Below are 15,191 nucleotides of genomic sequence, written 5' to 3'. Positions count from 1 at the left end.
CAACTTTGTAGCTATGAAATATATTTTATGTATGGCACATCACAAGAATCTCTATTATTTTGAACTTTAATATATGAAAACTGCTTTCAACTTTGGTTTTCTCCTCAAATAGGGTCCTCATAATTTACCTTATTCTGAAGAGATTTTTTCTCTGTCAGCTCCTCATATTCTAAGCACAAGTTATGAAAACCAACATAGATTTCAATACACAATTCTCCTTTTGCTTTCATTTTTTTGTATGATTTTGTATGTGTTTATTGTGCAGATAGTGCTTTCAATGCTGTTAAATGCCATTGAGATCCACGCTACTCCTCTTCAAGAATAAATAAATCATTCAGGTTACTTTTAACATTCAGTGTTCCTATTCGATCTCACGATTTCTAAGGTGACAAAGTTATTATGTTTATTTTTTTTACTTGAAGTGAAGCTTGTAATCACCAACTATTGTGTACTAACACTTCCCTTACGAAGTTAACCACTTATTATAGTGTAGTCAATATAGAGCAGTGGAGAGGTTTTCGTTTTAAAATAGCAGCCATTGTTGTGTCCTATCAGTTGTCAAATATTAGGTTTTCAAAGTCTACATGTACTGTAATAAAACAAAAAACAAAAGATTATTTGTTGGGAATAAACAAATAAAAGAATTAAACATCATTTAAGAAAATGGTTCATTAAATTCAATGTCTCAATGTTTTAGTTGGATTCATGTTACATATAAATACCCAATAAACTTTTGAGAAAAAAAAAAAAAAAAACCCATCTCGCTCACTTTTACTATAAAACTTGTGTATGGGATTATAGTACAAGATTTGTGCAACTTTAATAAACATGAGTAGAAACATATGTGCTTTATTTTGTGTTCATCAATTTCTTTTTCAAAAACATTTCTCAGCTCACATTCTGGTACTTTTTAATTAATTTATTATCTTATTTTAAATTAGCTGCTCCATCCTTCATCGTTTTTTTACTTCATCACTGTGTTCTTATTTGTTTATTTTTAATAAATTACTTCATCCTAATTGGTAGCACAGTTTGTGTAAGCTAAATTGTTTATTTTTAATAAATTTCTTGAATCGAGATTCTTTGCAACATAAATTATTTAATTTATATTATTATAATATTGAAAACAACGGCCATCTTGGTATCCCACTATAATATTTTCAAAGTTGGCTGCTACACGTCGCTACTAGAAATGGATAACTACTGCAAGTTGACACCACACTCTTGAAGACAGAACAAAAGTAAAACCTTCATTACAAACTCAATCACACCCTTATCTGCAAATTGAAAACCTTGTTTTCACCTCACAAATTCATCAAATATAAACAAAAATACAATTAACAGGTATATGATTAAGCCTCAAGAAAATTGTCATAAAATACTCAGAAACTAACAGGATTGGCAGGTATATTTTGATGATACATAAATACATAAATTGACAATTAAAGCAATGTTCAGTTTATTTTCCTAGCAAATCACAACCTGGGATTAAGACACAGGTGCTTAATTACGCCCTGCACTGCATCATTTAATAGATACAATGATGATGAGGGCTTCATTCTAATTCCTCAAGATTCAAGAAAAACCAGCAGCAGCAGCAGCAACAGCATTAGCTGCAGCTAAGTCTGAGAGAGCAATTTCCTGTACAGTGATTTTTTAAAGTGGTAGAATGGGGCAACTCTAAACACCTGCATCCATTTTGCAACAATTTGTGTTCTTCATGAGGTTGCAAGTTCAAGATCAAATCGCATAAATCCTATCAACCTCAGAGTTGGAGAATTCAGAATGATGCCATGAGTTAGATCCACTCCTCCTGGCTAGCTGCTTCTCCTTCTTCCTCATTGACCTGCTTCTCTTGGATCTCACTACATAGAAAGTCATGGTGCCAATAACTCCAGAAATTATCACCCCTCCAACTACTGTAACAAGTATAGCAGCCCACTTATTCTTCCTTCCCACAACTATGTAAGAAGAAGCAATAAATGCCACTGAAGTACAAACAGAAGCCAGCCACATGAGCTTGTTGATTACCTCCACCACCCTTTTCTCTGCTTTTGTTTCACCCCTAACCAGGGTGATTTGAACAACCACAACCGCCAAAGATGTAAAAAGTGCAATAGCATTGAAGATGAAGAAGATTTTAAAAGCAGCATAAGCTGCTACCACCGCCGAGCCATCATTGTTATCACCGCCAGGCACAGTGAATATAGCAGCAAAAGCAACTGTAGCAAACAACACCGCCACCACTGTCACCGAGTTTGTGGCATTGTTGATCCCTTCCCTATGGAGCTTCCTTAACTCTTTGGAAATATTATGAACATTTTTGTTGGTTCTCTTGGTTTGTTCAAGTTGAGTGTGAACATCTTTCTTGATTTGAGTAACAGTTTTCCTCAGTTCATCCCTTGGTTGGTTGAGCTCGTTAGCTCTAAGTGCTCCGTATCGAGAAAGACATTCTTTTATATCTGATGCCTCTTCGGAGAGTGGAAGGCCTTCAGCAATGTCAAGAGCTGTTTTGTGGTCTCTGGTTAATGCATTAACGTTGGTGTCTGGCAGATGCAATAACTCATTCACTATCTGTGCAGGAAGTTGAGAAAACACAGTATTAGATTTTCATTTGAGGAACTACGATGGATGATTAAGAATCTGTGCATGGTTATATTAAGAAAAACTAAAAGACAAAAAAGGCTCAAAACTTCTGGACAAATGTAAGTTCAACCATGCAACTTTTGACATACCTCTACTCGCTTTTTCCTGGTTGCCACATGTAATGCTGTGTTACCAAATTTGTCAGGAAGCATAACAATGGCAGCATCTGCATCAAGAAGTAATTTTACCACGTCACAACTCTGCCCTTTTACAGCCATGTGCAATGCAGTTTGGCCTTTTTTGTCGGTCCTTCGAGCCAACTGTGGATCTTTACTGAGCAAGGCTTTCACAATCTCCACATGACCTTGACGAGCTGCTAAATGCAAAGCGTTTTTGCCATTGGATCTAGCAATCTCCAACAAGCTACAATCTTTCGACAGCAGCTCATTCACCACTTCCGTGTGTCCTCTTGTCGCCGCAGTTATAAGTGGAGTTGAATTGGATGGACCAATAGTTTTGCTCAATCCCGGGTCATAATCTAGCAAAACCTGAACAATGGCTGCAAACCAAAATACACCATGAATAACACGGAAGAACAGAAAACCAAACACACATTACACTGCATCGGCAGATAAGAACATCTCATCAGATTACACTTACACACCAACAAATTGAAGACCATCATCACAATGAACTAACCAAAACCTATCAAGGTCTAGAATTCACACTCTCCCTTCATAACTTTCCTTTGAATCTCGCTCCTCTAATGTAGGTAACAATAAAGTAAATAATCTCAGTCTCTGATGAGAAAAGCAACGGTTGATACTTCAAGGCTAGTAGAAATCTGACAGAATATTGTTGTGGAAAAGACTAATTATCATTCATCTGCCAAAGAACTCTCTTAAACTAAAGAAACTAGGGTAACCGAAAAGTTTATTCAACGACTTAGATTAATTACTTCACTTTCTAGGATGAGTTGGTAACTTTACAGGTTTTATAATCTCTTTCCTAAACCTCAAGCAGCAGAGTATATCCAACAATATGTTCATAAGTTCATAACATAACTCCTCGTATAACTAACTAAAGCAGCACAAAGAAACACAGGTACCAGAAAGAGAAAAACTACATACAGTGGTGGCCTTTACTAGCTGCAATATGCAAGGGATCAAATCCCGATCGGTTCTTCTTGGAAACAGTCTGAGCAGTGGAATGGTTGAGAAGCTCCTTCACGACATGGAGATGACCCTTTTCGGCGGCAGTGAACAAAGGGGTCTCACCGAGCTCGTTCTCTTCGTTGACGAGGCAAGCTCGCACCTCCGCAATCTCGGTGTCGAGATCGTCGTCATCGCCGTCGCCGAGAGTCCCCATAACCTGAGATTCGACGTCGAGAAGGATCTGCCTCACGGCGCCGACGTCGCCCCTCTGCGCCGCCAGGTGCAGCTCCGTGTCGTTGTGCCGCCCCGTCACTTGCTTCACGTACTTCTTCCTCCCCGTCTGGTCGATGCGCTTCCCCGAGTTCGACAGCACCAGCGCCGGCGCCGTCGAGGAGGACGGCGACGGCGACGGCGATATCTCGGAAAGCGGATTCTGAGAGGCTGCTGCTGGGATCGGCGATGGGGGGTCCTTTTCTCGGTGCCCTTCAGCTCCCGTTCCTGATACAAGCAAAAGGGTGATCGAAAAATGAAAAATTTAGAAGAGTGGAGAAATATAGAGAAAGAGAGAGAAGGAGAACCTGGTTGGTTTGGGTGAGAGGCCATTGAGAAAGTGGAAGAAGGAGCAGAGGAGAGTGTGGAAGTAAGAGGAAGATGGTTTTGGATTGTTTTGATTACAAGATTACAAGATATTGAGAATCTGAAAGGAAAGGAAGATGAGTGGAAGGAAAGTGCAGAAACAGAACTCAGGAAAAAGGAAACTTCAGAGAAACACAGCATTCAGAGGAAGACACTTTGGACTTTTCTTTTACTTGTCCTTGCTTGCTATATTTTACTGTCTTTTTCTTTTTTCCTTCTCAGTAAAACATTTTTAACCATTACTTTAATTAATTAATTTTATATATGTTTTTTTAAACAAAATTTATATTTTTATGATCAGAATTAAATTAAAAAAAAAGGTGAAGTTTACAAATTGATTTTAAAGTAGCCTGATTTATTTTGAAATTTTAAAAAATAAGTAATTAATAAAAAAAGTCCTACTGTTTTTTTTTTCCTAATATCTTGTATCAATTCATATACTTGTAATGTGATCCTAAATAGTCTTTTTTATAAAAGACTTTTCTTATTTCACGGGCTGGCATCATGATTCATGACCTAACTCACAATATTTTTCTTCTTTTTGGAGAGAAATTCCTTTGACATGTGTTTGATTCTGAATTTGTGGATTTGAATTTGACGATAATTCAAATAGTAAGAAAGAAATGTGTTTCCTACCCTTACGCTTGAATATACATAAAATAGTCAAATATATGGTGTTATATGTGAAAAATAATTATTTTATTTTGAACAATCAATGAAAATATATCATATTCAAGGGAGTAAGAATAATTTACTATAGGATTAGTATATTCAGATAAGCATCTTATCATACTTACCTGCACACAAATATAAATGTTTAATTCAATTTTAAGCATATGATAAATTTATATATTTTTATTTGAATCACTTTAAAAAAAATTGTTAAATTTTGTTTTTTTTTTCTTAGTTGTCTTTCTGTAGTTTTATAATAAATAACTTTTATTGTTAGATAAGGACAAACGAAAAAAGTGTGGGATTGGACTTTCAGAAATTATGATATGTATTTCAACTTGTGTCAGTTCATCATTTTCTTACATAACTTTTAAGATTATATTTTTATTTTATAAATTTACTTTCTCTGATCTAATAAAATTAATACTCAAATAAAATTTAAACTAAATTATTAAAATATTGTATCATCTTTAACAAAAAATTTCCACCACTGAAAGTTTATAACGCGTTTTCGATCAAAGACTCAAAACGGTCCAAACTTGCCCGATCTGCCATTCCCGACAATTATTAATGTAATAAATTTTTTACAATTTTCTCTTAAAATTTTTAAGTGATTTTTAATATTAAAAAATAAAAAAAATTACTTAAAAAAATAACACATAAAATTATATAAAAAAATTATCAAAATTTAGTAGTCAAAAAATTATTTTCTTTTTAATTTTTACTTACAAAAAGTATCACTTTATCTTAATTTTATTTTCTGCTTTAAAAATTTAAATAAAATTAATACAGATTTTCTTTTTCTGTTTTCCGTCTTAACTATTTCTTTTACAAACTATTAAAAACAAGAAACATATAATAAAAAAATCAGAAACATCTTTACAAACCAAACAATCCCTTTGTTGCCCTAATGAGCACATTGTGTTGAAATCGATTTAAAATGGGACTAATTTAACTGAAGACAAACCCTAACTTTGTAAGCAATTTTTGAGATTGAGTTACATTAAGTAGATGATCCTAGATATTTAACCTCCACTGGACTGGAAAAAAAAGAAAAAGAAATGAACCTAATACATTATATAAGACTAGAATAAATTAGGCAGTGGCAAGATCATGATGAAAATAATTAATAAAGCAATTCGTTAGAAAACATAGTACACCTTCACACCCATTTGTGATTTCTACGCTCAGAATTTCAGTTGTTAGAAATGATAGATACCTAAAGTACAAGCATACAACCATATCAGGACATATCAAATCGAACAACAACACTAGTGATGTTATCTGAGCTTCCCCGTGCATAAGCTTCTTTTATAAGTTCTCTCGATGCCACTTCTGCATCTGTGATATTTTGTACTAAAGACACGGCCTCCTGAAAAAGGGATGGACGCACAATCAATCACAAATCAAAATGAAAAAGAAATCAACCAAGTTCAGGTCAACTTTAATAAGTAAGATAGTCTCACCTTGTTTGATATGACATTCCAAAGGCCATCACTAGCAATTATAATAAAATCTACACCGTCAATTTCTTCCTCCTAAGCCATAAAAGAACCAAAAGAGGGGAACTTAGCAGGCATAAAAAATATAACACCACAGAATACCAAATGGATGATCAAGCTTATGCGCTTATGATTTGGGCAACCTGAATTTCTGGGTCAGCAACAACGTAAGGCTTAAGAAGTTTGTCGCCAAATGCACGGGACACAGCAAGAACACCACCAACCCTCCATGTTCCTGGATCAACCAGCAGCAGTACAAGCTATTTATTTATTATCAATTTATTGTGAAGTATGGCCCCCCACTGCCCCCGCCCAAAAAAATGACAGTACAACCCTACAGGAAGAAACTTACCAGCCCAGATTATAAATCCCCCAGCCTTTTCAATCCTTTGACGTTCATCAGATCTATCAGGCTTGTGATCAATAGATAAAGGAATAGCTACATTAAAACAAAAACTCATCACAAGAAGGAAAAAAAACGGAACAGGAGTTTATATATTGCTTCTTAAGCCTATCTTGCCTAACCAACTAGCATAAGCAATTTGCAAGGAAATTTTACTAAAAAGGATAACACTGGAAACTCAGGAAAACTGAAGTGACCCAAAACCAATGTTTGTTCTTCATTGAAAGGAAACATGCTGCATATTCCCTCCACTCATTACCATATTAAAAATATGTGGATTATGCCCAATGTAAATAAAATTCTCACTAAAACATAAATGACATGGCATCAACCTGAACCAGCTCTACTTGCAACTACTCTGGAATCACCAACATTTGCAACAACAATTCGGTCCCCCAACAACATAGCTGTTGATGCAGTTGACCCAGCATCTCTTTGATGGCCTTTTTCCTCATTGAGGTAGTCGATATCTGTCTGTTTAAATGCTTCTACTGCAATGAAACAAATAATTAAACAGAAAACATGTTAATATTTACACTGTCCAGCCGCAAACCAAACAACTATAATATGATATGAAAATTTTAACATATCCTATAAATTTACAACAATGAAGTTCATACCTATAGCAGTCTTTGTGTCTTTAAAGAAGTCAGGATGGCTACTCAAATTCTTAAATAGATTATTTTTCAGATATTCTGCAGTCCGGGAACCTCCGTGACCTAAAAGAATAAAAAGAAACAAATTAACACTACTTTTTGATTTTGTGTCCTTATTTTTAACATATCTAATCAAATAATATAAATAATATTTTTATCAATATCAGAAATTAATATTGAATAAGGACCAGAGAAAAATAAAGCATTAACCCTTAATTATACTAATGTACTAGATTATAACCCTAAGAAAATAAGAAAAGAAATCGTAAGAGGAAATATAGAAAGTAGATACTAGAAACCATTGTTTAAACGGGACTACGTTTTATTACAAATAAATCCGTTTTAAAATATAATATAGACTCCAACCATGGTTGGAATAATCATTTTCTAATTCGGGCTGTGCATTACTCAATCCCAAACTCAACAAGTGTCCATTGCCAAGTCTTTATTACCTCTACTTTGACCCTATCAACCCTATAATAGTTGATGTTGGGTTTCAACAATCATCATCCCAGGACAGAATATCTACAGGGGCAGTGCACACAGGACTAAAGACTAGAAGGGTCAGAGTGTGCCTGAGACTGCTGAAGACAGCAAATGGAGAACCGAAGCAGAGAAACCAATGTTGTAGGCAAACCAAAGTCAAACCAGAGCAAACCAAAACAGACAAAAGAGCTCTAAAACAGAGGTTTCTGCAAGAAAAATCTAGAAGCCAAGTGCAGCCACCAAACATGAGGAGTGCAACAAACACTGGGAAAGAAGTCAAACAATAAGAGGATCCTTCAAAGGAGAGAAGAGGCCAAAACAGAACGGGGGACTTGCTGAGAAGTGACAGAGAGAAAGAAATGTTGATTCAGCCTTCAGAGGGTCCGAATCAACCACAGGTAACAAAAAGGGCTGGACAGCGAGAAAATGAGCTACATAGTAAATAACAGAAAACATGGATGGATCAAGAAAGCAAAGGTGGCAAATCCAAGAAGCAAAGGGTACGATGAGTCTAGTAGAGATGGAAAATGGAAACAGTGTTGAACGCACAGGAGAGATGTTTGTCAAATTGCCACAAAAGCCGAGACACTCACCATGGAGGCACATGCTAGCGAGATTGATCCTATTATAAAAAGCATGTCACCAACAGCCAACAGCAGAGACAATAAACAGTCATATAAGTTATAAAAACGAAACAGGACCACAAGTTTTTATTCTAAATGCCATACCAAGCAATCAAAATCTTAAAATTGATTTGTAAATTGGCTATGTTGCACACTAAATCAGATAAAAAGAGGGAAGGGGGTAAAGATAAAAAAATCCAATTTTAGGGAATATAAAACAGGCTTACCATCAAAAACACCAAAAAACGCAACCATCTGACCATCGACCTCTGATATGGTGGTCTCAAAGAAATCCTCCATTGATGACCTTTTACCCTTGAAACTGGAATATCCATAGCTGAACCTTCCACTTCGACTTCCAGAGAGAAAGCTAGACAAAAATAATCTTTTTTTGAATATTTGAGAGTTGGGAGACAATTATTAGAAAGCATAAGAGGGTACCTGAAGCAAAATTAAAATATATCTCATAGAACCCTACAATTTAATTTCAATGAATTTTGGTAAAAAAATTGTTAATGGCAGTAAATAAATAAACAAATTATGTCATTCATTACACTTTCCCACAATATCTGCCTTGATCAGACATTACTATGAGGTACAGACCAAATAGCATTTAGTTGAGTAAATATTTCCCGAAACTACTTAATATATGGTCCATCTTTTTCTTAACAGAAGCACTTACTAAATTATGTATTTTCCTCCCTCCTCTCTATATAACGTTCGCTAGTTTGAATTCCAAACTATACAATTCATTATATAATCAAAGAAAGTACGAATACTTATCCTTTCCTATGCTTTAATCTACAGCTTGAAAGTCATATAGCAGAAGTGTTTGATCACTAATAAATAGAAACCAAAACCGTTGTTAGACCAAATGTGGTCTTAGACCCATAATTTTGCTATTGGCATAGATGAATGGTTCATTGGTACAGACAGATGAAGTTCGATCTATAACATCTAGTCATTGGTACAGGACCGTTTGCATAACAGCCTTGGATGTGACTGTAAAGCCAGACTGCCAGTATTGAAAGTTCACTCAGGTATGGCATTGGATATGATTGCAAAGTGGGCCTTGGATCAAAAACTGGTTTGCATCAGTCTTAAGACCGGTTTGATTATGTAAGGACTGACTGACCGAGTTAAAAACACATTTGATCTAATAATTGAGCCAAATCGGTATGGAATAAATTCCTAATTAGACTGGTTCAACCAGTCATGGAATAATTAAAAGGAACTATCGGATTTTGGGGTTGAGTGGGGGAAGGGGGATGCTACAAAATGAAAGGAAAAAGAATTCCATAATTCCCTAAATTCTTCGTCTAATGTGGTAAGAAACGGATGCTTCCAGGTAGGACAAAGCAAATAAACTGATACAAACTTGAAAAGCATTTTAAATTTTTAATGAGCATACAAGAACCAATACTTTGCAACCTCAACACCACCCAACTTTATAACTTCACGCCTCACTATAACTGTAAAATATAAATATTAAAAGAAAAATTGCTTGAAATTAGTAGTAGATGCAGGGTTTGGTCTGAGTGGTCAGTTGATGAAAAATTTATATCACAATATCTTGTAATTCATAAAAAGTATAAAAAGGCACCACGAGAAATTATTTAATAAACATGAACATAAAAGAAGGGTACACAAAGCCATAACGCCCATTTCTAATTAACAGTAACATAGAATAATATAGACACTACAATTTCCCTCCTCACTCCTTTCAAAAGCTTAAATATCAAGAAGGATCAAACCCAAGTATTCTTATATCAATTTGCGATGTCATATCATATCCTATCATACAAACACATGAACATCAACCCACGGCATTAAAATGCAATAAATTAAGGTCGCAATTTACAAGCATGCTAGCATCGTATTTTCCCGGTCCTGTTAACAATTTATTTTCCCATTTTATCTAATCGCGTTGATAATTGAATTTCCGAACACAACTTCAACTCCTAGCGGCGTCGATCACGAATTTGCCGATTAAAAGCCTCAATTCAAACCCGAAGTAATAGAAAATTGAAACAAAAATGAGGAACAGCCTCAGAAAAAGGGAAGGCCCACAGTAAATGGAAATAAGCACCTGATGCCGCCACCGCTGAAGAGAGAATCGTGATCCTTGGAGGACATCACAATGTTTGGCGTCGCCGGCGGTGCAGGCTGACCTTCAGCGGAAGACGAAGCAGTTACCGCGACGGCGGGGGTGGCCGCGGCCGCAGTGAGTGGTTCTACAGGGTCGGAGTTTGAGATCATTTTACCATCTCCTCGTTCTCATTTCTCCCTCTGTTTTTTCCCTCTATCCCTCTTTCTTGCACTATCTACTTTACGCGTAGTTTATTTCGCTGGTTTCAGTTTTTTGGGTCCACTCATTTTCAAACAAGCCGAAAAAAAAGAAGAAGGCCCAAATAAGCCTAAGAGAGCAAAAGGCCCAATACATGTCCGGCGTACAATCAAGTACATGTGTTGGTTCTCTTTAACGCCATTGGGGAGCTTCTCCATGCACCCCCAAACCTTCTCCTGTACCCCCAATAATTACCTTTTTGACCCTCTATTTTTTTCACCCCCAAACCAGCTCTACCGCCTCCTTCTCCTCTCGCTTCTCCTTCTCCATCCTCTCCTCTCCCTCTTGCCCCTCCGGTGAAGGTCTTACCTTCCTCATCACCTCCTCCACCCACTTCCCCGCCCTTTCCATGGGCCTCCCCCAACCCTCCCCCAGCTCAACCTCGTTCGCCACACTACCTTCGACAACCACATTTTTAATTTTAATTTTTTTTAGAAACGAATTTCGAAATCCGTTTCATATTTTTCTGAAACGGATTTCGATATTCGTTTCACAAATTTTAATTTTTTGTTTGTGAAACGGATTTCAGAATCCGTTTCAGAAAAGTATGAAACGGATTCCGAAATCCGTTTCACAAATTTTAATTTTTTTTTCTAGAAACGGATTTCAGAATCCGTTTCATATTTTTCTGAAATGGAATTTGAAATCCGTTTCATACTTTTCTGAAACGGATTCTGAAATCCGTTTCACAAAAAAAAAAAATTTGTGAAACGGATTTCAGAATCCGTTTCAAAAATGTATGAAACGGATTCTGAAATCCGTTTCACAAATTTTAATTTTTTTTTTTTGTGAAATGGATTTCAGAATCCGTTTCATACATTTCTGAAACGGATTCCGAAATCTGTTTCACAAATTTTAATTTTTTTTTTGTGAAACGGATTTCAGAATCCGTTTCATACTTTTCTGAAACGGATTCTGAAATCCGTTTCATAAAAAAACATGAAAATTTATGAAAGGATTTCAAAATCCGTTTCATACTTTTGATTATGGTCAAAACGGTAATTATTGGGGATACAGGAGAAGGGTTTGGGGGTGCAGGGAGAAGCCCCCACGCCATTGTCACAAGTCTTCATGTCCTTCATTGAATCATGTCATGCAAACTATCACATTATCATCTTCTTTCAAATGAATAATTTAAGTTACTGGCTTTGACATGTTCCTTTCCATTTTCTTCTTCACAACTTGGAAAATTATTTGATTCATTGTAGTCGTAGCTTCTTATTATACTAATTATAGGTATAACAAGGAGAAAATCTTAAAAAATGTAATTATTTTTCTCTTTTATATAATCCTGATAAAACATGGTTGTTTATCCAACATGTTCGGTTTGGCCCTGGTTTGGTCGAATGGAACCAACGAAGTGTCAAAGAAGGACAAAACCTCGTAATGTTTGGCCAATACTAAAAAAAACATGACATTTAAGCACATTCATATCATGGTTGTAGTGGGTTTTATATATAGCAGTAGTACATTAGGTGTGCAGCAATTATTTTGTAGTAGTTAGAACTTAGAAGGAGTAGTAAAAAAGCATTAAAGACAGATGGGAAGTGGTGAAGGCATGTATTATAAGAAGGTGTTGGGAAAAAACATTTTCCATGATATGTGCATAAATGTGGCAGAAGGTGATGCAACTCTGACTGCTAGTTTAGTTGAGTTTGGTTTGGTTTGGTTTGGTTCTGTTTTACCCTCAGTCACCCAAAATGAATTCAATTTGTGCTTTTATTTGTTTAACTATTATTTTCCTTCTGGCTGCAGTGATGGAAGCACTTAATGCTTCTACCATTTTTGGGCAGTGTATTAATGAGTCTGGTTAGGTTTACGGGTTTCGTTACAAATATACAACACTAATAATACCATAGTCAATGTAAGATATTGATTTTATTTTTAACTTAAACTGAAAAATTTTAAAACAATAAATTTATGGATGTTTATCTTTATATAATATTCTATTTTTTACTTTTAACTAACGTAGGACACTCAGATTTACTATGCGTCTGGTGCTTCTGATTTTTCATTAGTTGCATTTGCATGGAAGACTCTCCGTCATGTTTCAAACACTTGCATAACTTATTATTAAAATAGAAAACTAAATTTTTATCACGTATATGCTAAAATGTTTTTTTTTTGTCTAGTAGTGAATACAGCTATTTCCCAGTATTCTTTATAATTATTACCCTTTATTCTTTACAAATATAAAATTATTAAAATTATTTTATCTCTGTAAAAATTGTTAAATAATAGATAAATCGTGTGAAATAACTTTTTTTCCATATCAATATATAATATAATATGTATTATCTTAGTTGACAATTATCTTTTACTCTAATAAAAATTATTTCAAATATTATGATTGGATTGTTTCAACTTTATAGTCGCAAATTTCGTTCGATTTAATCACTATTTTATCTTAATTTTAAATATTTATTAATCCTTACATAGTTATAATAAATTTTAAATATAAATTCGATCACAAATCACTAAATCAACATTGTTTCCATTATTGATTTTAGTTATTTAGTGATTGATTTTTTGTCACTATTTTTTTCAATATATTTTATAATACCTTGAGTAAATATAAGAAAAATCTGATAATAAGTTATTACATTATGTTAGAACAAAAAAGTTAAATAATGAATAAAAATAATGATAATAATAACAAAGCGTATATAAGCCTAACCAAACAATTCTTATAACATAAATATAAAATAAAATTATAAATGAGAAAAAGATTAAAAAATATTAGAATCAAGGAATAATTTAAAAAATATTTATTATTATCGATGATTTTGTATACATATTATAGTAGATTCTTATATACATATACGTACATGATATATAACTGTCTCTGAAAATATTATTGTCATTCATAAATCAAAAAAATAAAAAATTCTAAAAAAAAAAACAGGTTTTAAATTTTTGCAATAAAATAAATAGAAACAAAAAAGGTTTCAAAAATAATACTCATGATAAAAGAGGTTAAAATCCTTACAAAAAAATATAATATAAATTAGATATCAAGAGTCATATAAGTTTCTACATTTCGTAATTCCCAGCAAATTAAAATAAAAACCCTCTACATACATAGAATAGTTTTTTTTTAGTGTTATTAAATTTGATATTACCCTATGTTTTATTCATTGTCCATCAATATATTAGCAATATATAAATGACATCATTGTGTAGTTATAACCACTGTCGGATCTTCACTACAAAATTTGGAGGGACCAAAATAATATAATTATTTTATTATTAGATTGGATCATTAGTACAATGCTTTAAAAAATAACTCATTTAACTGAACAATTTGATCATTGGTACAATACTTTAAAATATGTGAAGAAGTAAAATCTATCTTGTTTTCATCTTCACCAACAACTTCTCTTCTATCACTTTTAAAGAATGAATCTATGGTTTTATTCTTCATCAATATACTTTAAAAAAAATTAATATTAACAAATAATTTATCATAATCTAATGAGAAATTGAGAGTCATAATTATTAAAAGAAAAATATATTATAATCAAGTTACAAAATTGATTTGAAAAAACACATAATACATAATTTTTATTTAATATTCATAAAAAAATGAATATAAAAAGTTTATGAAATAAAAAATAATATTAATAACTATTAAACTAATAGTTCATTATCAACTATTAAACTAATAATATTAATACCTTTTTTTTTCAAGGAAGAAAGATAACAAATGATAATGAGAGCAAAAGTAATGAGTTTTGTGTCTAACTTATTTCTTTCTTCAAAAACAAAAGGAAAACATATGAGACTGAAATATGAGTACAAGTTTGTGAAAATCTAAAAAGACAATAAGAAATAAAATAAAAAATATTTTAATAAATATTTGTTTTAATTACTATTTTGGTTTTTGTTTCCAAAGATATAAGTTAGTCCTCAAATTTATTTAGTCTCAATTTAGTTATAATTTTTTAGTTGAAATTTGATATTTTTTTGACAAAAACAAAGACAAAAAGAATAATTAAACCTAAATATTTTTACTTTTTATTATATTAAATTTTATATTTCATTATTTATTATGCTTTATAAAAAAATTAAAAAGACACAATTTAAATTTCTATCAATTTTTAAAATACATTATTTATAATTTAAA

The 15,191-nt window shown here is 33.3% G+C and overlaps 2 protein-coding genes across 3 annotated transcripts; both read right to left on the bottom strand.

The window, feature by feature from the left end:
- Positions 1–1,349: 1,349 nt before the first annotated feature.
- ITN1 (Ankyrin repeat family protein) lies at positions 1,350–4,550 on the bottom strand. The gene is made up of 4 exons (XM_028081211.2): positions 4,319–4,550; positions 3,717–4,238; positions 2,736–3,145; positions 1,350–2,574 (listed from the first exon to the last, which is right to left on the bottom strand). Exons 1-4 carry the CDS (start codon positions 4,515–4,517, stop codon positions 1,741–1,743), a joined length of 1,965 nt encoding a protein of 654 aa, XP_027937012.2. The 5' UTR covers positions 4,518–4,550; the 3' UTR covers positions 1,350–1,740.
- Positions 4,551–6,143: 1,593 nt separating this feature from the next.
- LOC114191810 (Protein phosphatase 2C family protein) lies at positions 6,144–11,043 on the bottom strand. Of its 2 annotated transcripts, none has more exons than XM_085665099.1 (8): positions 10,808–11,043; positions 8,946–9,103; positions 7,574–7,672; positions 7,286–7,444; positions 6,903–6,989; positions 6,694–6,785; positions 6,515–6,586; positions 6,144–6,420 (listed from the first exon to the last, which is right to left on the bottom strand). In XM_085665099.1, the coding sequence occupies exons 1-8, from the start codon at positions 10,975–10,977 to the stop codon at positions 6,292–6,294; spliced, it is 966 nt and encodes a 321-aa protein (XP_085521225.1). In that variant the 5' UTR covers positions 10,978–11,043; the 3' UTR covers positions 6,144–6,291. The 2 variants fall into 2 exon arrangements, with proteins under 2 accessions (XP_085521225.1, XP_027937013.2); XM_028081212.2 differs by having other exon boundaries at positions 8,946–9,088.
- Positions 11,044–15,191: the final 4,148 nt, after the last annotated feature.

Source organism: Vigna unguiculata, chromosome 7 (assembly GCF_037176805.1).
Source record: "Vigna unguiculata cultivar grain cowpea cultivar isolate G323 ecotype 2 chromosome 7, ASM3717680v1, whole genome shotgun sequence".
Lineage (NCBI taxonomy): Eukaryota > Viridiplantae > Streptophyta > Magnoliopsida > Fabales > Fabaceae > Vigna > Vigna unguiculata.
Note: the sequence above shows the minus strand (reverse complement) of the source record. Positions and strands in the feature narration are given on the sequence as shown.

Bases quoted from the DNA above. Each gene is read 5' to 3' on its own strand.
- LOC114191810 (XM_085665099.1), bottom strand. From the start codon at position 10,977: ATGATCTCAAACTCCGACCCTGTAGAACCACTCACTGCGGCCGCGGCC. The intron at 7,673-8,945 runs GTAAGCCTGTTT...TTATTCTTTTAG, and splicing joins GTTTTTTGGTGTTTTTGATG to GTCACGGAGGTTCCCGGACT. The intron at 6,786-6,902 runs GTAAGTTTCTTC...TGGTTGATCCAG, and splicing joins GGGATTTATAATCTGGGCTG to GAACATGGAGGGTTGGTGGT.
- ITN1 (XM_028081211.2), bottom strand. From the start codon at position 4,517: ATGCTGTGTTTCTCTGAAGTTTCCTTTTTCCTGAGTTCTGTTTCTGCA. The intron at 4,239-4,318 runs GTTCTCCTTCTC...TGCTTGTATCAG, and splicing joins CTCTCACCCAAACCAACCAG to GAACGGGAGCTGAAGGGCAC. The intron at 2,575-2,735 runs GTATGTCAAAAG...CTTCCTGCACAG, and splicing joins CCAGGAAAAAGCGAGTAGAG to ATAGTGAATGAGTTATTGCA.